The 22342-nt window shown below is 38.9% G+C and overlaps 1 protein-coding gene across 1 annotated transcript in view; it reads right to left on the reverse strand.

The window, feature by feature from the left end:
• Window positions 1-1004: 1004 nt before the first annotated feature.
• The window catches only part of LOC120525271 (polyunsaturated fatty acid 5-lipoxygenase-like), a 32538-nt gene continuing 11200 nt past the window's right edge, over window positions 1005-22342 (reverse strand). The window contains exons 2-15 of the mRNA XM_039747414.1: window positions 21652-21798; window positions 20263-20461; window positions 19926-20007; window positions 19685-19807; window positions 17050-17156; window positions 16791-16963; window positions 16558-16701; window positions 9050-9253; window positions 5539-5625; window positions 5289-5458; window positions 5056-5177; window positions 2687-2787; window positions 2436-2606; window positions 1005-2268 (exon numbers count right to left, since the gene is read on the reverse strand). Coding sequence (XP_039603348.1) covers window positions 2089-2268; window positions 2436-2606; window positions 2687-2787; window positions 5056-5177; window positions 5289-5458; window positions 5539-5625; window positions 9050-9253; window positions 16558-16701; window positions 16791-16963; window positions 17050-17156; window positions 19685-19807; window positions 19926-20007; window positions 20263-20461; window positions 21652-21798 — 2010 coding nt within the window. The 3' untranslated portion in view covers window positions 1005-2088. The remainder of the gene's footprint in view (window positions 2269-2435; window positions 2607-2686; window positions 2788-5055; window positions 5178-5288; window positions 5459-5538; window positions 5626-9049; window positions 9254-16557; window positions 16702-16790; window positions 16964-17049; window positions 17157-19684; window positions 19808-19925; window positions 20008-20262; window positions 20462-21651; window positions 21799-22342) is intronic.

Raw genomic sequence — 22342 nt, forward strand, 5'->3', positions numbered from 1 at the left:
TCAGACGATGCTGGTACTTCACTGTCGTTTTTGGTATCCATCTCCAGGTTGGAGTTCGACAAGTCAGAGTTGTATTCAATAAAACGTCCATGGAGCATTTTGCTTTGCACAATCACTTTGGTCTCTCGCCAGATGTCGGTGCCATTTTAGAGGTTGTTTACTCTTCGCTACTCTCGCACACGTAGGTGTTCGAGGTTAAATCAGCAAAGCTATGTAACTCTCCTCTAGCAAAGGAGCCAAACTAAAATGTAAGGACTAGTTTTGTTGCAGTTTACAGCTGATTACCGTCCTCTACCCCTGAATTTTGACAAAAATCGACATCAGCCCTGAAAGAGTTAAGGCATTCTTGTTGATCATGGAAGCAAAAATTTCACTGTTGACAATACCAGTACTACTACTACAGCTAAACACCCATCTTTTCTTTCTTTCTGAAGATCTTGCTGTGTCCTCTCCTTGACCCAAGCTTCTCATTCCTGCCTATGTGAGAAATCACCAGAAATGAAAAGATTACTTTGGAGTAATCATAAGCAGTAGGAGTAATATTCTCCAGTTGTTTTTTTCTCCTTTTTTATACTATATATTGTAGTTGTCACTATTCTCTCCCTCTCTCTGTCTCTCACAAAGTATCATGGAAAGTCAAAAAGGCTTCATTAGAAAAACTAGATTTCAAGGATTCAGTGAGGCTTAGACACAAAATCAACCTGGCTCCAAACTTGAGAAGCAAACTGTGATGTATGTTAAAGGAAATGGGGAACTATAAATCCCCTGGCCCCATTGACAAAAAAACAATGCTCCTAATATGTAAAGAGTTTATTATAGAGATCACAAAGAGTAAGACAAGAGCAATAGGAGCAGAAATAGCTTGCCTCAAAGGCAAGCTGAGAGTTAACAAAAACAAGTCTACAATCCACAAATCAAAATAATCCAAAAACAATAGCTAAAGTCCATATACCAGAAAAACAAAAAGTGATTATAATATTACTAAACAGAGACATCAAAAAAAAAAAAACAGAAGGAAGCTAGACAAACATACTCATAAGCCCATGTCTCAGTGACAGCTCTGAGGCTTTCTCAGGGGAGAGGTCCCACAGCTGCGGCATTATTTAAGAAAATGTCTGTAAATCAGGGTGCCTTTCAAGACATTCACTGTGACTGAGGAATGTCGGGTGGCTTGTTCACACCAACTGATAACTCATTGATGGACATTAAGGTTAACATTTTGTGGTTTCCTTCCCAATCTAATGAATTCCAGGTTTTAAAGAACAGCATGGAATCTTTCGAACTATACAGGATGTGAGTATGAAATGAAGTGCATACAACACAGAGCACGAATGAAATCATTTCTAATGATGCAAAGAGCAAAAGTTTTGGAGTATGCTTGCACATGGAATGGTGCAGCTTGGTTCTCTGATGATAATACATGCTAATGAACCTAATCAAGTATGTGGGTTAGAAAATGGATGGCCTGTAGTGAAGAACTTACTAACATAAGAAATAACACTGAACACTCTCTGGAATCATGTTCCATAGGTTACTCTGAGCAGTTGGAGTGAATGCATTCTTGAAAAAGATGAAAGTAGGTAATCCTTTTCTAATGAGCTAAAAAGTACAGGTTATAAAATCTTCCAACATTTCAGGGTTTGGCAGGTTGTACATGTTTTGAAGTCCAAGTGGTATAAAGCATGAAGCCTTTGTCTATGATTTAACAGGTATTTGTTGAAGAATGAGGAAACAGACTGAGACTGACTTTCAGAAAAACACATAGAAAATGGCTTTATTTTAGAAAAAGTTAAGATTTTGACATTTCCCTTTCCACGTTTCTTGGTCCTTGGACTAGACATTCACAGTTATATTATGACCTCATTTTTGTTTCTCATCTTGATTTTGAATAATCCCAATGCTGGATTTGGTCCACATCTACTTGGGTTACCAGGTAAGTTGTAGATACACTCTCAGTTTTCAGCCTTGCAATATCACCATTCACTAATACCCGCCAGCATGTGATAAGAAGCTAGGCAAACTTCAATTTGCAGAAGCTTCCTATTTGTCTCTGGCACACTTTTCTGAGCTCCTTCCACACTCTTCTCACTATATTGCGATACTATTGTCAATCTGGCTTGGACGCAAGTACAGATATTTCAGCTCACTATTGCCATGCCTCTCTACGATAAATTCTTCAATCTCTTTGAGTTCTTCCTGAAACTTTTTGATCTCAGCCTTGGCAGATGCTTCAGTGAAGTATTCTTCAGGGTACTGGCCAAGTGGGATCTGCGTGAGAAGCAAATAATAGAAGCATTTGTATATTGTCAGATTGGTCAAGAACCTTCCATGCCTGTACCAGGTATGGGTAACAACCACCCAAAATTTAAAAAAACTTAATGAAGCAGAAAGAAAGTAGAGGCAATGCAAATAACATTCTGCAACGGTCAACTTACTGCATTAGGCTGGGTACGACTCAGGTGCCACGTGATGGCCATCTCTACACATGACTGGTGCATATCCGGGAGTGTGTCCATAATCATCTCCATTGTAACCGAGTCCTTGCAGGAAGGCGGGGGAAGACACATAGTGCAGGGTGTGTTTGGAACCCAAGAGCACCAATCAAACTACAAGAAAAGGATAACCATACTATCAGTCACCCAGCCTGATACAGTTGTTTTGAAAACAATGTCTGTTCAGCAATTACCTGCCCATTGTTGGTTGCAGCATGTTGGACAGAGCATGTGAAAATGACCGTTGTCAAAAGAGTAATGAGCTCTTTTCTATCCTTCAGGTCACTAGATAGCCCTGAGGAAAAAAGTATAAGAGAAAATGATGGGCAAAAGAACGATAAGAGGACTTTCACCCTCAGTGTTTCTGGCATGCAGTTATTGTTGAGCAACCATCCTAATGTTGGTGCTTGACTGGAGATCACATTCAACATGTTACCAAGGAAATTCTGTGGTGATAGATCACTTCTTAGCACTGCCACAATGACCTTGAATCTATTTATTTAGTTGACGCTTTTATCCAAGAGGTATTATACAGTTGATTCACTCAGAAGCAGATCACACAACGAGTTAGTGATAGGGATTATAGCAGAAGGACAGAAGGTTTTTCCTTGCTCTCAATTGTGCTATTCACTGTCAGGGGTGGTGTTCATTTGACGTGAACTCATATCTGCTATTAACTCGCTGGACTGCTACTCATAATGCACAATGAGTATCTTGTAATTGTTCTTTATTTTTTTAATGGTCAAAAAGGGCAACTGAAAAATTAAGGAGGCAAATACTGTACATGTTCTTTTTGAAGGCTACAGTAAACCAAAACCAACCATCAAAGAAAGAAACATATGGACATCAAATAAAAAGGAAAAGGACAGAATAGTAGCATTCTTTGTACTTTTTCTTTTTAGAATTTATCCAATGATCGGAAAACAATGATGCACTCAGCTATTTTCGGTAGAATGGCACAATGACATGATGCATCTCAGTGACATTTGAAAACAAACAATATGGCTTCTGCCATACACAACAGGATTATGGTAAAGGTAAGATGTTACTGGCAAATTCTTCAAAATTTCCAGAAGAGTATTAAGTAGTTTCTTTGAGCACAAAACCAAAGATTAACCATAGTAATGTACAATAATAGCATGTGAAAAAATTGTTGTGAGGAAAAATAAACAATAGTAATACACAGAAAATACAAAGATGAGCAAAAGATCCATCCATCCATTATCCAATCCGCTATATCCTAACTACAGTCACAGGGGTCTGCTGGAGCCAATCCCAGCCAACACAGGACGCAAGGCAGGAAACAAACCCCAGGCAGGGCGCTATCCCACTGTAGGGTGCACACACACACACACTAAGCACAATTTAGGATCTCCAATACACCTAACCTGCATGTCTTTGGAGTGTGGGAGGAAACCGGAGCACCCGAAAGAAACCCATGCAGACACGGGGAGAACATGCAAACTCCACGCAGAGAGGACCTGGGAAGCGAACCTTGGTCTCCAAACTGCAAGGCAGCAGCGATACCCACTGTGCCACCCAAGCAAAAGATCACTCCAAAAAATAATTGCCTGAAAAATAAGCAGCAGATCAAAAAATGAATGGGAATGAACCCCATTATTGGTGAGAAACTGATCACATAACAGGGGATGCCACAAAGTTGGTGAGCGCAGGACTTAAGAACTTGAGCCCTGCAGCAGCTCTTCCTGTACGAAACATCGTCAGTTGTCTCTTCACTTGGTTAATAGGTATGGACAGCCAGTACTGATAGTCACAGATGGATCAGTTGAAGTAATAGTAATAACTGGTGTAGTTGGGATGATGTAGTGGAACTGATCATTGAAAGAATTGGTTCAGGGTGATAGCTTTGTCCACATTCCCTTCTGGCTCCCCTGGATTGCTTTAGTCCAGTACTTATGCCCAGTCCAATTCAAATAATTTTCAAGTTATTCTCAGTGAGTTTTTTATTGCAGCTCCTTAAGATTCATGTTCAGTTTCACATCTTTCACATAGCTTTAACTTCTCCCACCATGTTTGTTTAAACTACTCTGTACACTTTACTACTACTACTACATTCAACACACTTGATAGAAGAGACAGATGAAGTGTTGCATGTTGGTCAGGCAAATAATAATTTCACTGTACTCCATACATGTGACAATATTCTCACTATTACTATGAAGTTGTACACCTGCATATTGTCCAATGATCACCATGTTTACTTTTTTGCCGCAATGAAGTGCGTCTCTTATAATAACTGCTACGTCTGCATAATGCTGCATTAATTCTAATAACCGCTTTGAACCTGAACAACTTGTCCACACTTGCTGAATACATAGACATTGCTGTCCTGATATCATCTTGGCTGAAATCTACCTGGCCGTTGTACTGCTATTCTCTGAATAGTTGCCATATTTGTATGATACAGCATTTTTCCACCATCTAAATGTAATGTAATTTCCTGCTCACTGAATACAATGAGGGCATCCATTTTTCTAACTGAAAACAATGACAGTTAACTACTTATTCTTTGCCTCATTTCAGAACCATCAATGTCTCTTACCAAAATTTGGAGTATCCACAAATCCCTCATTAACCACCTCATTAATCCAGCTCTGCAGTTCTTGATCTTCTATAACCTCTTTGTCTGAAGAATAGTAGAGAGTCACAATTCCAGACACAAAACTGCAAAATAATGCACACAAAACAGGATGTAAATGCCCTGATCTGGGAGCATGGGATCAAGGGATAGCCAAGGTGCACAAGTGTTATGCAACTGTTTGGTACACCACTAACCTATGAATGGTGTTCCACAGCATCGTGCAGTCCTCCCTGTAGAAGTAATTTTTGAGCCGGGTCACACCTCGCGCTTTGAAGTCAAAAGTAGGTGAGAGAGACTTGAAAGTCAGCTTCTGATATTCCCTTTGAGTTACTAGGAGCAAACCAGTTCCTCCAGTGGACACCACCTGTATAATGGATGGCAGCACATTAAGAGTGACCTTTGGACACTTGTGTGGCAAAAAGAAGGCATTAGCATCAAACGAACCTTCTTGAAGATGCCGTCTTCAGAAATTAACTGTGTGCGGCCACGTGTGTTGATTTCCAGAGTATACCGTAGGTGGGGGGCCAGGAGCTGAAAAGACACAAAGAAAAGAAAGTGAGGAAGCATCAACCAGAGGAACAAGTTGAGGTAAACAGAACAATAGAAGGTAGTACAACGAAGATGATTTACATCAAGAGCATTTTCACTTTAGGTTTAGAAGTGTGTTCTGGCCAATGTATTGTGAGAAGCAGTCCCCCAATTAAAATAGATAAAGTCCTTATTTACAAACACATTTTAATGACTGAAGAATGAACAGAACAAATGAACTACACCAAGAAACAGAGATGTATAGAAATAAAAGGCAAAAGCATACCTACTCTGTAAAGAACATTAAATTTACAAAACAGAGAAAATGAATGAGTGAAACCAGTTCTGACAAAATAGAGAAGGCAGCAGACCACAAACAGACAAAAGAAAAGAAACAAGCAGGGTGATCTCTTTACCAACCATTAGACAACAATTCATCCACAAGATTGGTTACCAAGGGCCATTTTCTAATATTAGGACTAAATGCTTTATTTATCCTCATTGCTCGGAACTCAAGAAGAATTAGATAATAAGAAAGAAGTTTTCCAAGAATCAATAGAAAAACAATTACTGTAAGTCTCTCCTGCGAAAGTCAAGTGACAGATTCCATGATGCTCAGGAAATACAACCTTGTTTGTATTGGATTAAGAGAGAGACTGGAAACATTTAGCAAAAAGAAAATGTGGGGACAAAGAGAAATTTTGACAGAAAGGATCACTGAGAGTGTTTGAGACAAAAATAAAATAAACATTTTGGAAAGATGGAGGGAAAGTCCCAAAACATATAGAGAAAAGATTTGGGAAGCACAAATAACAAAGGGGATCAGTGGACAAACCCATTATGAAAACATTTACAAGGAGGTAAGATATATGTGATGAACAAAATGAAACTGATTATGCGGATGGCTGAGGTTCCTGGAGGACTGGGTGATTATTTTTTCCTGGATAAATTGATGGAAGATGGGAGATCACTTTACCACACTGAACACATACGGAAGGGCTTGTAGGAGGCTTTGGACAATGCAGCAAAAAGAGTGGCAATTGTTTTTTATATTACCAAAAGGAATGAGAAAAGACAAAAAGCTGATCAAGAGGAAAGAAGGAGGAAAGCAACATTCTACATGTCCCAAGAACTGATCTCAGTTGAAGTTAAATGAAAAAGAAGAGGTAAGGATGGAGAATCTAGACCTTAGTGTCTAGGGTGTCTGGAGTTGTAAACCATCAAAGATATCATCCAGTGTTAATAACTAAAAGAGACCAAAGCAGCACCACCAACTCGCAAAACTTCATTATGAAAGATGAAATTATGCCAATGGGGTGAAACGTAAATGATTCTCTCTCTAGCGTCATGTCTTCAAACTGTAAAGGATATAAGTACTGGTGTTGCAAACAATAGATTTGAGTCTTGTGTAGGGAACAGGTGAAGAAAGCCTGTGTTCAATAGAAAGCTTAGAAGGAAGATTAGCAGGAACATTAATCCAGATCCATATAGACCTAAGATAAAAGGCCCAATGATGAAATTCTAGGTCTGAAAGTGACACTTCCCCATCAACCCTATCTCAAATTAAAGTGACCTACTAGTATTCTATTTCAAAAAAATTGGGAAAGGAGAGATATGACTGGACCAATATTTGGTAGGAGGACAGAAACGGAGCATTGAGCTAACAGTTTATAAGGTGAATAATATTCATTTTAATAATAGGCAAATGAATATGGAAAAATAGAGAGGCACTGTAATACTTCATTTTTAAATGCACAGCGATAATTGAAGATAACTATAGTTCTCCCCAAATTAGAAATGTCAGTACTGAGATAGTTGAATGAATTTGTGCCAGGGATAGAAGAAGGGAGATTGGAGCAGATTCAAAGAAGGTTCAGACCCATTTATTTTGTTTCCTAGAACAGTTTCATATTCACGAAACAAATTGAGTTCATGATGTAGATCTGAGGGGACGCTACCTAAGAAAAGCATGATGTTGTACACATATGAAGAAATCTTTTATGGAATACTATGTGTATTTATAATGGTAAATAAAGGTCATTCTGGAACTTACTTCAAACCTTAAAATACCAGCGTTAGTCCAATTAACAGAAGAAAAGATACTTACTCAACTAAAAGACTTCAGGGAGGGTAAAACAGAAGAAACAAAATAAATAACATCAAAATAATAAAGTCTATCTAGGCCTACGCTAAACATTTGCCAACTACAATTGCTACTCCTTTCCCATCTTTCCTTTAATGCTCAGGCTAGCTTTCTCTTGCTTCTCACTGCTCTGCTCCCAACTTCAAGCTTGCCTAAATGAGGAGTGGGAGTCAGGAGGTCAGGAGCAGAGCAGTGTCAAGAGCTTGCCTAGTTGAGAAAGAAGAGTAGGCCAGTTAGAGGAGTTCTTAACATGCTAACCTCTGGTGCCAGCTATGCCCAATATAAAGTACCTGCAGTCCAGAACACCTATGATGTCACTTGTGTCATGTGTATAAATATCACTTGCGATGCACCCACTCAATAGTGTCATCCTCAACATGCACTTTATTAAAAAAAAATGTGATAATATCTAGCGTCATCTGTGACATCAGTATGTCTATCACAAAGTCAATGGGTATGTTGAGGATGACATATCCCTCAGCCAGCCAGGAAGCATTTCTTTTTCAGCTTGATTACCTGAGATGCCTGCAGAAACTATAACCTACAACCTAAGCAGATTCAACATAGCATGCCAGTGTTGATGCCAACTAGCAGTCTGTGGATTTTTAAAATTTAAAGAATTTCCCTCACTGATATCCCGGCTAGCTAAGGATATCCTGTCTGGAATGTGTACTGGCCTGTTGTGTGGGATGTCTATTTATTGGAATTGCCAGGTGGAGACTGGCATTTCAGGCAGAAAAAGGCTAAAGTTAGTGTAAAATAATGCCAAAAGTTAGTGCTAGGCCTAATACTTTAGTAGTACTGTATGTCCAGGAATGGCTAATAATAATGTTATCCTTATGTTATAGGAGGATGCCTTCAGCCTCACTTGTCTAACACACCATGTTTACTCAAATCCATTCCTTCAGAATGGACTATTGGCATTGTTTAAGGTGTCACATGACACTTAACATATTAATGAACAAATCAGGCCTTAATTCCATTTCACAAAAGACCCCTTGGCCTTTATATATAAGAAATTACCGTCTTAAGTACATTATTGAAGAAAGGAGCCCAGGAGCTGATTCAGAAAATAAAAACTCATAGAAATCCTTGGTATCACTGCATACCTAATGCTCAAAGACCTGTCAAGGGCACAGACTGCCTTCCTTTCAATCCCAGCACGAACTGGTGACTTAATTATTTACAGCCCCACAAATTACCTGCACTTATTTAGCCAACCAACACCTGGAAATGACTAACCCCTCCCTTTGTACCCCCTTTTCCCTTCCAAACAAACAGTACCTTATAAACAGGGTGAACTGCAGGCAGCTGCCTCAAGGTGGCCACACAAAAGACCTCAACCACAAGATGTGTCCGCAGCAGGTGAGACAGAAGCTGGAAGATTTGGAACTCAGCATGTCGAACCCATGTCTTGGCTAAAACCCAAGCCAACTCAGGATCTGAGGGCAAGAAGATTGGGTTGTTCTGTCCAGGTGTCTGTTTCAGCTGCAAGATATAAAAGAGGTCAACTCCTTATTTTAGAAGTCAGAATTCCTTATTCATTAGAAAGATCCTTTACCCTGGATGTCTCAGTGTAAGTCAAGATCACATGGTGTGAATATCTTGTTAATGAGGCTCTTACTGCCAGGTCTTAAGCACTTACCTGGTTCATTTGGGTTTTAGGCAAGCAGAGCAGGTTCTACAGAAGTTATTTAGTGCTGCCAAAAAGCAGGGTCTCAGCATGGTGGTGAGTGTAGAAAGTATTACCATGATGGAAGCTTCCTCTTTTATAAACTCTTGGTTTGCAGGTATTTATGTCTTAGTGAGTATGGAGATGGGGGAAACGGTGGCAGCTTTTTGACTAAGAGATCAAGAAAAGGTTTAATTGAAGCATGGAGGTTCAACACCTGAATGTGGTGGACTTGAGTTGGATTTATTTTCCTTAATGAAAAAAATCACATATTACTTGTCATTCTGCTGGCAATTTGTAAAGCCTTTAAAGCCAAAGTCACATTACATTTCTTATAGTCAGAGAGGATGTCAAATTTGATGATTGCATTGTTGATCTTGTCATTTCATTATATCAGTTTACACTAATTGAAATTGCTCGGGAAGTCTAATGAAACAACTGCATAACAACGTTCCAGCACAATTTCACATTTCAAAGTATTGCAACCTTGCCAATTTTGACAGCAAATAGACCTGTCTGATGTAGTCTGTGCTGTATGAAGGGTTTAGAGGTATGGGAAGTTCAGCCAGAATCTTGTCCATTTTTTCTTTTCTTTTTTTCATTTATATCATTGTTACATAAAACATGAGACATCAGACAGACAAGCAAAGTACAAAACACCAGCGTTACAAGCATTGCAGTTTCGTTTATTTGTTGTCAGCTCTCATGCATACACAAAGGAGCAAGTTATTTATAGACTAATTGGACTGAGTTTCTCGGAGCGACTGTCAACAACTTAATAAGATCAAGTAAATAAAATCTATAACTGAAAGTTGCTGGAAAAGTCATGTAATGTGACATGGCCTGTAGAAAGAAGGCAAAAAAGATATCCTGATGGGTCCTCAGTCATGATTGTCAGTTACATCTTATTAAGTTTGCCTTCATTTGACAGAATACTTTATCTTGGTCATCTATCCCAATCCAGTCACTTCCAATGAATTTATTCAGCTAAATGCCAGTGTGTATCTATATTTTTAGGACATCAAACACAAAGTAATAATCTCATTATACTAGCTGAGTAGATAACACATACACACCAACTCTTTTTGTCAGGGCTAGTGCGCTTTACTGAAGAGCTGGCAATGTGGGGAAAACATAACTTACACATGCTTTGCATTCAATAATAAAACAAAAATACAGCAAACACATGATAACACACCCTGCATTAACAAGACTTAGTAAATAACACAATCACCATTTTACTGCCTTCTTTCATCACAAATTATCACAAAAGTCACAATCACCAGTTTAAACAAACTGAGACTGTCGTTTGCTAAAGCTGACATAAGAGTGCAGCACAAGATTTTGCATATGCCCACCGTTTTTACTTATTATTTGGCTGATACCTTTCAAAGGTGACTTACAACATCTGAGGTATAATTGGCTATGTTTCTTTTGTTGATTCCAATTAGAGTACAGGCAGGTGAAGTGACAGGCAGTGTCACTTTCAGGATTTGAACCCACAACCTTAACCACTACACTACCTTGCCTGCCTGCTTCACAAGTTGCACTCTAAACATCCAGCCCTGTAGCTGACAGTGAGGCAAACCAGAGTGATTCTGTACAGTGACAAACAAGAACATTATCACATCATTTCTGTTTAATATCTCCCCCAATAGCTCAATGAATAAATACATATAGGCCAACATTTATCACCAGGTCTAAATACAGCAGAAAAGGGGACAAAATCCTCAACACCATCTCTGGGTTGAACTTCTGAGATTCAGATGGTTTAATTTTTTGAAGGCTCCCCTGACCTTTTGACTTCAGGGATCCAGCATGACTAACACAAATACCCAGACAGACCCCCAGAATTGTTAGAATGTGCAAACGTGTGAGGCAAGAGATGTCAAAATAAGCAAAAATTATAAAGAGGACTTCCTTATAATCTCCGAGCTTGGAGCCAGCAGAAAACATTTCAAGATTACATTTATTTTTTTTTGTCGAGATTGTGCTAAACAATTGGATAGGTCAGAGTAATTCTCCCTGCTCAGTGGCCTTCATAGTTTACATTTCTCCTACAGACTTGTATATAAATAAGGAGGGAGACTGAAGTAGAAGGGAGGAGACCATAACCCAAAAACAAGCAGAAGAATGTGTGCAGATGTCCTTCTGGAGCCCCTACTACTCCTTCCACCCCCACTTCCATTTTATTCCTCATCTTTTCTCCTCTCAATGAGGCACTTGGCAGACAGGAGGTTTCAATGTGTTCATTAGCTAAGGCTATGGAAAGAAACTGCCTTAGGACAAGCGTAGCCAAGGAGTGCATAAGAGAGAAATAAATCAATATAGTAATACCTAGCTGGGTAGACTTTCACTGCCCTTTGTACTCTTCCAAATTCCTCTCCTCTTGTTATTTCCAGTTTAAAATGTCATGTTTATAATTTTCTTCACATGACACTGTGAAGGCTATTCGTTTCCCCATTCTTCAGATTTTATAAAATATCATTCAATCATTCCCATTTTCTCCTTTTTTCTAGACTGAATCTCTATCTTCACATTTTTGTCCAAAACAAAATTGCTAATTCCTAGTATTCATGACTAAATGAAACAATTAATTTCTTCTTAAAAGTCAGTATTAACAGTTGTGTTGGGTCGCCATGACCATTACCCAGCCGGGACCCCAGCTGGATGGAAGGCCTGGGAGAGAGCATCTGCAAGGTACTACCTCCTGTGGGAAATTAGAGGGCAGCCCTCCTGGGTGGCTGTGGCACCATGGATTCCAGTTTGGCACAACCCTGTCGGGTTCCATGAGGGCTGCAGAACCCTACTTTGGGCTTTCATCATACCTGAGAGTGATTCCATGTCTGATTAATGAGCAACTTGGAACTCTCCCAGGGCCTGCTTAAAAGGAGCCACCACACTTCACTTGGAGAGCCAGAGATGGGTGGAAGAGTATGAAGCTTGACAGAGGAGGAGTGGAGGAGTGAAAGAAAAAAAGAGAAGAAAGGTAGAAGACGGGACTGTATATTTGGTACTTAGAGTACAGTGTTGTTGAGAGCAGTGAGGGAGACACGCTTCCTGTGTCTTGGCCTGTCTGTGTCAGGGTTGGGAAGCTTGAGAAACCATGGTTTCCACACAGCACTAGAATCTCATCATTCCCATTACTTCTTTTTTATCAGTTTTCCTATTTTGTTGTTCAGAATACCCCAATTCTTCATTTTTTGCTCTTTCATGACATAATCTTTTTCCTATTGCATATTAAACAAACTCTCCAATGTTTGATATTGCAGAATGTTCACCCATCTGTTTTCTACTCTCAGAATCATAGGAATATTACACTTCAGTGGTTTAAAGTTCAGACCTCCATTATTGCTCTTTTTATTCCAGCCAATTTCACAATCAGTGCATCATTCTTACTTTTAATTGATTTCATTGTTCATCTATCTAGCCTGCAATATTTCTAAGGATAATTTGTTTTGTCTTAGCTTTAAATGCTTACTTTTGTTTCCAATTTTCTTTTTAAGGAACTCTTTTCAGCAGAGTTTGAATTGTATCTAAATGCAGATGATTAGCACTGAACAATGCAAATAACACTGAATTCTACAGAGCAGCAATGGCTTTTTGCCATTTTCTCTTGTCTGCTTATTAAGAAATGTTCCTTACAAATGAGCAGACGCGTGAATGACTCTGATGTAATGGGTCCCCTTTAGCTTACATTGTTGTCATTGTTTATATAAAATTAAGGAAGAAAATTGTAAAGAAAAGGGTGGATTAAAAAGAAAATAACAAAAAAATATATCATTTAAAGTATTGGCAAAAATACAAAACCACTGTTAAAGAACTTCACCCACTAAGTCCTTAGTCCAGTGGATCTTTTTCTTCCCATTCATATCATTTTATAAGATGGGATCTCCCAGTTCTCTGTTTCAGAAATTTACTGAATCAAAATCCTCTGTTCACAAAATTCTAATTTTACAGGGAAGATTAGTGTTATTCAAATGCTTCATGGTTTACCTAATAGTACTTAGTTGCTTATGCTTTTCTTTAAACTTTGGAAAAAGAAGAGTTAGCAAATGGACAGCTTAACGGACAGAATCCCTATCATCGTGTTCCTCTTTTTTATTGGAGAGAATCATCTGATTCCAACATTTTACATTCTATGTTTTTAGAATTCCTTCAGTCGTTATGATCATATTTTTCATGATACATTCCAAACATAATAATTCTCAGTTTACTTAACCCACATTTTTTTAATAGTGTTAATTGTATGAAATTATATTTTCTAATATAATAGTTCCTTTGAGCCTTGTGTGGAACTGCTGAATGCTATGAATTGGGTACCAATCCAAAGTTGATTCCTACTTTGTCGGTAACACTTCCATGATAAGCTATGGCTCTCCATGAACAAGAAATGGATAACATAGTTTGAAAAATAAAGTAACAGATAGATCAACCTTAACCATTTTATCATTTCCTACTAGCTGTGATACCCATCTAAGATATATTGAACTCTATGTAAGCAATCACTGTAGGCCTCAGCGTTAACATTTGTAGTGCCTCATGCAATGCATATGCCTATGTTATATGCCATTTGGTGTGGGACTTGTAAAAGCAGTGTTAATACTTGTGATGCACCATCTTGGAATGACAGTGGCATAACAACCAGATGGACACATACACTTTTATTAAATTGATTTTCACCCTCCTCTCATTTTACAATAAGATGCAGTACTCCAATTCCCAATTTCTGTCAGAAACTTTCTATTTCATGGAGCATGATCACCAAATTCACACATTGCTCCAATTTATTAGAGAGTATCAGAGTCTAGTCACCTTTTTCAACTTACTTACTTACTTATAAATACCCTGTGTCTTTGTTGATGGCCAACAGAGGGCAGCACAGACTGAAACTAATAGAGGCTGGTGTGTGTTATTGCAGTTTTTTCAGTTGCTTAAATGCAGTTCTCAAAGCATTAACCTAATTCCCGTAACTAAGCCTCAAAATTCCATTACCTTAACGCCATTGGCCACAGCACTGTTACATTTGTTAATATGTATGTGCTATGTGGAAATTAGTAATGCACATTTTGCAAATCATGAAGTACATGTAGCATTGTATAGATACAACTTGCATTGTATAGACACAATTCTCAATTGATGCTGATGCGCCAATCACAACAGATCACAACAGATCACTACAGATTGTCCTTTTATCAATTAGAAATGTACGTTTCTCATTCATATTAGCAGAATGGGTCATTGTATGAATCATTGCATGCTAAATATAATGTACAATGAGCACTGTATTCATTTGGCTATTTGGTAGAGAGAGAGAGAGGTTGAGAGTATGTGCTGATTACAGCCACCTACCACACGATCAATCGCTTGGATTGGGACTCAAGTGCAGCGGGTGACATCTCAGCACCACAATGGAACAGTGTGAGGTTTTTTATGGTGGCTGGAGTGCGAATCCTGACACCAATCCTCAATTTTTCCCAGTAAGTTGGAGGACCTGCTTGCAGGCCTTGATGCAGATTAAAGTCATACCCAGAATGAAGCAATTGCAGGTTATGGGCAATACTCAAGGGCCCAACGGAGTAGATTCACTTCTGGCATTTACAGAAGGTATATAATAATAATGAGCACCCCCTCCGACCCATTCCACATGTGCAAGTCATTGCTAATTGTAACCAATTACTAATTGCAAAACTTTATAAGGTCTACCTCAGTGTTGCTGCAAGAAATCAATGGAGCAAGTAGCAAATGTAAGAGCAAGACATAGAGGTGTCAGAATGCATGGTGAAGGGTTGAGAGGAATGCAGAGAGAATGAGGATGAGGAAGAGACAGGTGACTAAACATATCAAAAGAGATCAGGGCCAATGTTGTTGACCATGTAATAAACCATGGCCTAAGCATGGCGTAGTCTAGGTGAAGGGTGGAGGTGGCATGCATATGACCATCAGTGCCATGACCAGTTGTATCTACTGGGGAAATGCATGCTGCTTGTGAAGACATCAACGTGGAAGAATGGAAAGGGTGAAAGTGACATTCAAGAAAGTTCTTCCCCCTCTGCTTTGGAAGACAAGACATCAGATGTGATGTTGATGAAGTGTTGTGGCCAAAACATAGAAGACAGGCAGGTTGCTGAGATGACTTGAAATTACAGTTGCATTGTATTTACTGTACGGACATCACTGTATGTTTTGTTTTCCTTCTGTTAAAAAAAAAGATTTTGTTTCATGTCATCATTTGGAAGTTATATTTGAGTGTATGTGTCACATGTGTATATACAACAAAATAAATGGTGTGCCTGGTTTTGGTTCCGGTACATGGCATTTTTTGGGGGTTTACCTATGCATTGGTCAAGTGTGCTTTCTTTATGAGGATAATAATATTTTACTGAATACTTATTTTGTTTGTTTTAGTACATGTCAGTGTTTGTAGGCACTTGTGATACAGTGTTGTGAGAACTGCCTTTATAGACTTGGGAACTGCACTTAGAGTTTTGAGACAGATGTTAACATTTTGGAAAATGCATCTTAGCAATCAAGAAAGACTATAAATCAGCATTTCTCAACCTTTAAGTATTTGCGACCAGAGTTTTCATAACAGTTTTAATCACGCCCCCCTAACATTTTTTTTGAAACGTAGATGCATATTTTATTATACCTATTTAACTTTTATCGATATTTATCTAACTCTATATTTATTTTTCTAGTATCAGAATGTAGTTTAAATTTATTTTTTGGTTTCAACAGATGTTTTTTTCATATTTTTGATTCTTGTTTTCTTTTTTTCACATCTTCGCATGCCCCTTTTTGTTACTTCGCGCCCCCCTAGGGGGGCCCACCCCACAGGTTGAGAACCACTGCTATACAGTAAATGAAGGAAGCCTGGGAGCAGCTGACACCATCTAATGAGCAGTGTTACTGCATCACATTTTCCCCATTCCTACTTGTCTTTACTATTTTCTGGATCTAGTTTAATGCTGGCATAGATCTAGTGACAGACATGGGTCCAGATGGGAAAGTGCAGTTTTGCCCAAAGCCTCTTCCTATAATAGGAGGGCTCAAAGCACTTTGAGCATGGGAAAGGTGATAAATAAATACAATGTATTATTATTCTCTTATTTGTCACCTGTATTGCCAATGGAAGTAGTCCTTGCACAGGGTCCTCATACAACAGGCACAGGGGGGCACACAAGTATTGTTGTTTGCCACGGATCACATTGGCAGGAATGTCTTCTAGAACGGAATAATTCGCCAGGTAGATATTTCCAGCCTGCAGAGAGGTATGCAAATCAGTAAAGGGTTGAGGAGAATGGAGAGAAGGTCGTGTGTGAGGTACAAACTACACTAAAATGTGCTCACCTTCATTTCCTTATAAAGATTGGTTTTTGGACCCAATGTGGCCTGCACCATATCTTCCGTGACAGGAAAATTATCCGGGAGGTGATAACAACATTCAATCATCCGGGGATTGCTGCCATTCAGAAATTGGTAGCCAAAAAAACAATCCTCCTTCCAGTGCTCCATAACATACTCTAGTTTGGACAATAAAAATGTTAACTGGCAAACATCTGGACAGACATTAGAAGCCAAGTAATTTAGGCCAATGTGGGTCTCCTACCTGCTACTGGACTCCTTAGTTTCCAGAAGATTCGACGGAAATCTTCAAGGTCACTCCAAGACTTTCCAAAATTGATCACTAGCTTCTTGAGTGAAAGCTCCAGCATGCTGTAGGCAGAAATCACTTATGGTCACCAAGCTATTCCTGGCAGGATGAATTGAATGGAGTAGCTGAAATACACCTGTTCACCTCGGGTGGCACTGCACTGCATGGGGCAGAGAGGCACAGCACCAGCAAGGTGCACCTCGCACCTCTTTGCGTTAAAAATCACAATGGTTCTCTGTCCTTAGAGATCTTGTTTGCATATTCAGTAAAGCATCAGTATTAAAGTATTTCTAAAACAACATGTGGGAAGAAATGGGCATTGGGGCAGTGAAACATATTCTTTGTTTCTGCCTATCATGGAAATCACCAGACATGCTGAGGGTACAAACATATTAAGGGCACTACATTCAACATATTATGTCATTGAACTCTCAAATTTTCTTTCAGCAGGAGCACACATTTTATTCTCCAGGTGCCATGCAGCTGTAACACGGCTCAGCTGAGCCCATTACAAAATGTCTATGCATAAGGACAATCCATCCATCTCAGTCATAAACCCAAACAGTCGATCAAATTAAGATAAACTCTTGTTGACCTTAGAGGGTGTGTTTTACAGCTCAGGGGGGAGGACAAAGCAGTTGCGAAAAAGAAAGCTTGCTTGTACATTTTCTGACATTGAGGCGGTACAGAAAAGACAAAATTCACTTTTTTATTCACTTAATTAAATAACAAAGCTCAGAATGTGTAGTAGAATTGTTGTCAGAAAACAGAGTGTAAATCATAAGTAATCAGAGGACAGAGAAAAAATAATAACCAGTGAATACAAAAAGTTATAATGACATAAAGGTTTTTCTTTGTCATTTCTAAATCTTGAATGATTAGGTACATACAGATATGCTAGTGATGGCATGATGTGCCAACTCTGAAAACAACTTCCCAATAACAACTAATCTCCAACATGGCATCCATAAGGAAACAAGATGGCACCATGGGAGGGTGTGAATCATTTTTAACAATCTTAAAAGCACAGCAAAAAAAAAAGATGAATACTCGATTACTGCTAGATTCTTTGGCCTCAGAAACTCTGTAAACCACACTCAATTTTTAAATGCAAAGTAACAGCAGAAAAAAAGTCAGACTTATACAGATCATGTAAGATGCTCCCCACACAGCTACACTCATAAAATGTGACAGATTCCTTTATGAGGCCAAAAGGAGTGGTTGTGTATGGAAGAATGTGAATGTGCATGGTGTTGTACAATTGGAAAAGGGACTCCATTAAAATGAGACCTGAGTTGCAGCATGGGTAATATTTCTGCAAGTGATCCCAGTCACAGTCTGATGGGGGTAGGCTAAGTAACCCTGCAGGAAAGGAGCAAGATGCATCCCACTAAGTGCCAGAACGGGGTTAAGCAAAGGATTGAGCACATTCAGAATCAATCAGGGGAACATGGGAAAGTTGAGAGGGTCCAACATAAGGACATGTTAAGGGTCTCAGATGGAAACTGCATTGTGACATGTTCATAATGCTATAAGGGAGGATCATGCTGACGTGTTCAAAATGTTTCCAGGAAAGAACACAAGGGCACATTCTGAATGTCATTAGGAAGGAGTACAGGGACACTTGGGGAGGAACACCTTTAGAGCGTCATCTGGAGCACATTTAGAGTATCATCAGGGAACAGCACATGGACATGTCCCGGGAAGAATAAGGGAATAATTTCAGTGTTAGCATGGATGATATGTTCAAAGTGTTATAATGGAGCACGACAGAGGCACACTCAGAAAGCCATTGTGGGATACTTTTAGAAAAGGCACAGAGGGACACATTCTGTCATTGGAATGGAGCACAGAGACATGTTCAAAGTATAATTAAGGATACATTTATAGGGTTATTGTGAAGAAGCACAGAGGATTAGGAAGAAGCGCAGGTGCTCTAAAAGAACATGGCGCAGGATGGAATCCAATAACACAAGCAAGTGAGGATGGGTTGTCTTCAGCAAAGAGCTAGGCAGCATCTTTTATTGCAGTTTGTACCCTTACTCTCATTTATAACAACCAACAGGGAAATGACACTTTATAAATGCTGTAAGAGCAAATCTCTTTCAATCTGGAAATGGATATTTAACTGAAGAAGTTGGATCTGAATTCTGAAATCTGGCCCTGTAGAAGTCTTGCTTGCTGAATAACTATTGTAATGGATGGCAAGGATGGATTGGCTTCTTGAATGGGATTAATGGCCCCTTGCCTGACTGGAAGGCCCCTATAGTGAAAAGACAGGGGAGAGACCACCTATAAGGGTTTAATAATTCCCCAAGGTATTAGATGGCAGCCTTCCTTGAATGGAACGCCCTGGCGCACACCTGTGGGAAGAGGCCTGTAGAGTGCTGTGGGTGCCACCAGAGGGGGCTGCTGAGAACAGGTTTCCCTAATTTTGGGGACTTCCACCTGATTCAGAAGTGCTTCCTCCTTGCAATGCTGTGGCAAAGGAATGAGTGAGGAAAAAAAAGGAAAGAAAGAAGTGTATTGCACTGTATTTGGGAGAAGGTACTTGTTTAATTATAATAAGTTCATTTGACAGACAACTCACGCGTATTGCAATGAGCCTTCAAAGTCACTTGTCTTTTCATTGTCGAAACGACTGTCCTGCGGGAGATCCTCCTCAGATTTTGCATCAATACACTTCGGAATCCTTGGTTTCCAAGCCTGCCATCTTGTGGGTTGAGAGGAAAGTAGGCATCAAAAGAATAAATCATGAGTAGACTTACTAAGTGAACAGATTAAGTAAGTGCTCACCCTAGAAAGAACAAACACAAGGATCGAATGAATACCTGTATGTCTGCTTTCGCTCTTGCAGTTCTCTTCTTCGGTGAGCAAGTAATTCAGGAACAGTATCATCTAGCATTCTCTTAGCTGTAAGAAAAGTTAAAGGTGAGTAAGAAATAGAGAAGTTAGAAAGATGGAAAAATGGTAGAATGTGTACGGATCAAGAAGATGATCAATTAAGTTAAAGAAAAGGGGCATCAAAGTGAAAATGAAAGGAAAAGTAAAGATGTAAATATATATGGATAAAGCTGGCAGTGTTGTCTAGCCTTAGAATTGCAGATTCGTCATTCCCATGTGATTCCAAAGTGGTGGTATCACTGGGCTGGGGATATACCACCATACCTGTTCCCTCTCGTAACTCTATGTCCATGTCACCCACAAACCAGCGGTAACAAGGAAATGTCAGAGAAGTGCCATCAGGAGTCTTCACTTTCACATAAAGACAAAACCAGTTGTCCTCCACCCACAAATGACGTTTCTCCAGCCTGACAAGCCAGATTGAGCCGAGTGGGACACTACTCTTTACTTCATACTCGTCCACCTGAAAAACACAGGTTAAAAAGTAGGTTTGCTGAGCTTACAGTATACAAGAGGAGTATACAGGATATAGGAGCTGAAAGTTATAATAAAAAACAAGCTGAAGGGCAGAGACAAAAGGGAAATCAGAACAAAGCATCCAAACTAAAGGGCAAAAATAAACATCAAGGTAAGAAACAAAGCTAAAGTCAAATCCAGAATCAGAATTCTAAAGCTAGGGCCTCCCTGAAAAAAAAAAAGCCAACTACCACATATTTTAGTTGTTTGGGAATATCTGGGTGATATTGCGCTCTTTGCATGTCAGCATGTTTATACTGTAAATACTGGTGACATCACTCCAGCTACTGAGATGATGAGAATGGAAATGTGATGACATGCGAACATAATGGTGTCAGACAAATAAAAAATATATATTAATAAAAAAGAACATCAATAAAATAAAAGCAACAGTAAAATCTAGAATAAAAATTGAATTTTCACATATAAAACCACCAAATCATAAAAAAGTTCACATATTAAAGTGATTCATTACTACACAAATATCATAAGTTAACATTCTCTGAAGGTTATTAATCTTGTTAGGTTAATAGATTTACTAAGGCTGCTCATTTTAATTCTAGAATCAGCCAAAAAGACATTACAAGGTCTATTATATCTGAACCTGAGGTCCATTGGTGTATTTCCTGATTTTAGTGTAATTTTTATTCTAATTTCTGGAATAAAACTGAATTTAACATCAGATTAACATCGAGAACCTATGTATAAAACAGAAAGGATCAAGAACTGAAAAATATAGCTGTCCCAGCTTTTTTGGAACGTGTTGCAGGCATCAAATTCAAAATGAGTGAAGATTTGCAAAACAACAATAAAGTTTATCAGTTTGAACATTAGATATCTTGTCTTTGTAGTGCATTCAATTGAATATAGGTTGAAAAGGATTTGCAAATCTTTGTATTCTGTTTTTATTTACGTTTTACATAACGTCCCAACTTCATTGGAATTGGGGTTGTAGAATGACATATTATTTAACTTCCTCTGTATGGTATTTATCTAAAACAAAAGGAATTACTATAAAAATACTCCTCTAGCCTCTGTCCTTAGTGCTCCAAAATGTTTTTGAACTCAAAATCCCCTCATAGCACTCTGTGGAAATTATGTAAGCCCCATTCCCCCAAGCTTTGTTTTCTAACTTACAGCTCCACAGCAGAGGTCTGGTCCTAGCTTATCCAGCATGGTTCTTTCACTCTCCCCATGCTCTCCAATCAATGTGACGTACACAAAATTGTTTGTTCCAGAGTATTCAGATGTTCCAGTGGCTACTGTTACTTTGTAGGCTTCCATCTGCAAACATAAAGACACAACAATTGTCTAGTTTTCCAACTTTTCAAAATATACCCCAGTCAATGCCTGTACATTAAGTGGAGGGTAAAGTGGATGTTGTTCCAGAATGTAGCTCTGGAGAGATCTGCATCTTAATAAATGCTGGGTGTCGACACAAATACAGGTTATACACATATGCCTTAAGCCTCAGTGCTTTGTAAGCTATTTCAGTAAGAGGTGGATTAGGATGCATTTTTTTTTCTTCAGATGGTGCAGTACTATGAATGGAGATGTTCCCACAGCCATTTATATGGGAATGTGACAGAGGCCTGCTTGCACTCATGCTGGGTAACACAAATCTTAACTGGGAGATGTTGAAGATTTATATTGTCAAATAAAACATGTATTTTAAATCTTTTGAAATCAATACTATTATTGTAAACTTTTAGGATATAAACTACATCCTATCCTGTAGCTTTTATCCAGAATCCCTGCTGTGGGGCATCTTACAAATTTAGTCTTGATGCCAACCTTAAATTTCTTGATGATCAAACACCATAATACA

The sequence above is a fragment of the Polypterus senegalus genome, chromosome 3, assembly GCF_016835505.1.
Source record: "Polypterus senegalus isolate Bchr_013 chromosome 3, ASM1683550v1, whole genome shotgun sequence".
NCBI lineage: Eukaryota > Metazoa > Chordata > Cladistia > Polypteriformes > Polypteridae > Polypterus > Polypterus senegalus.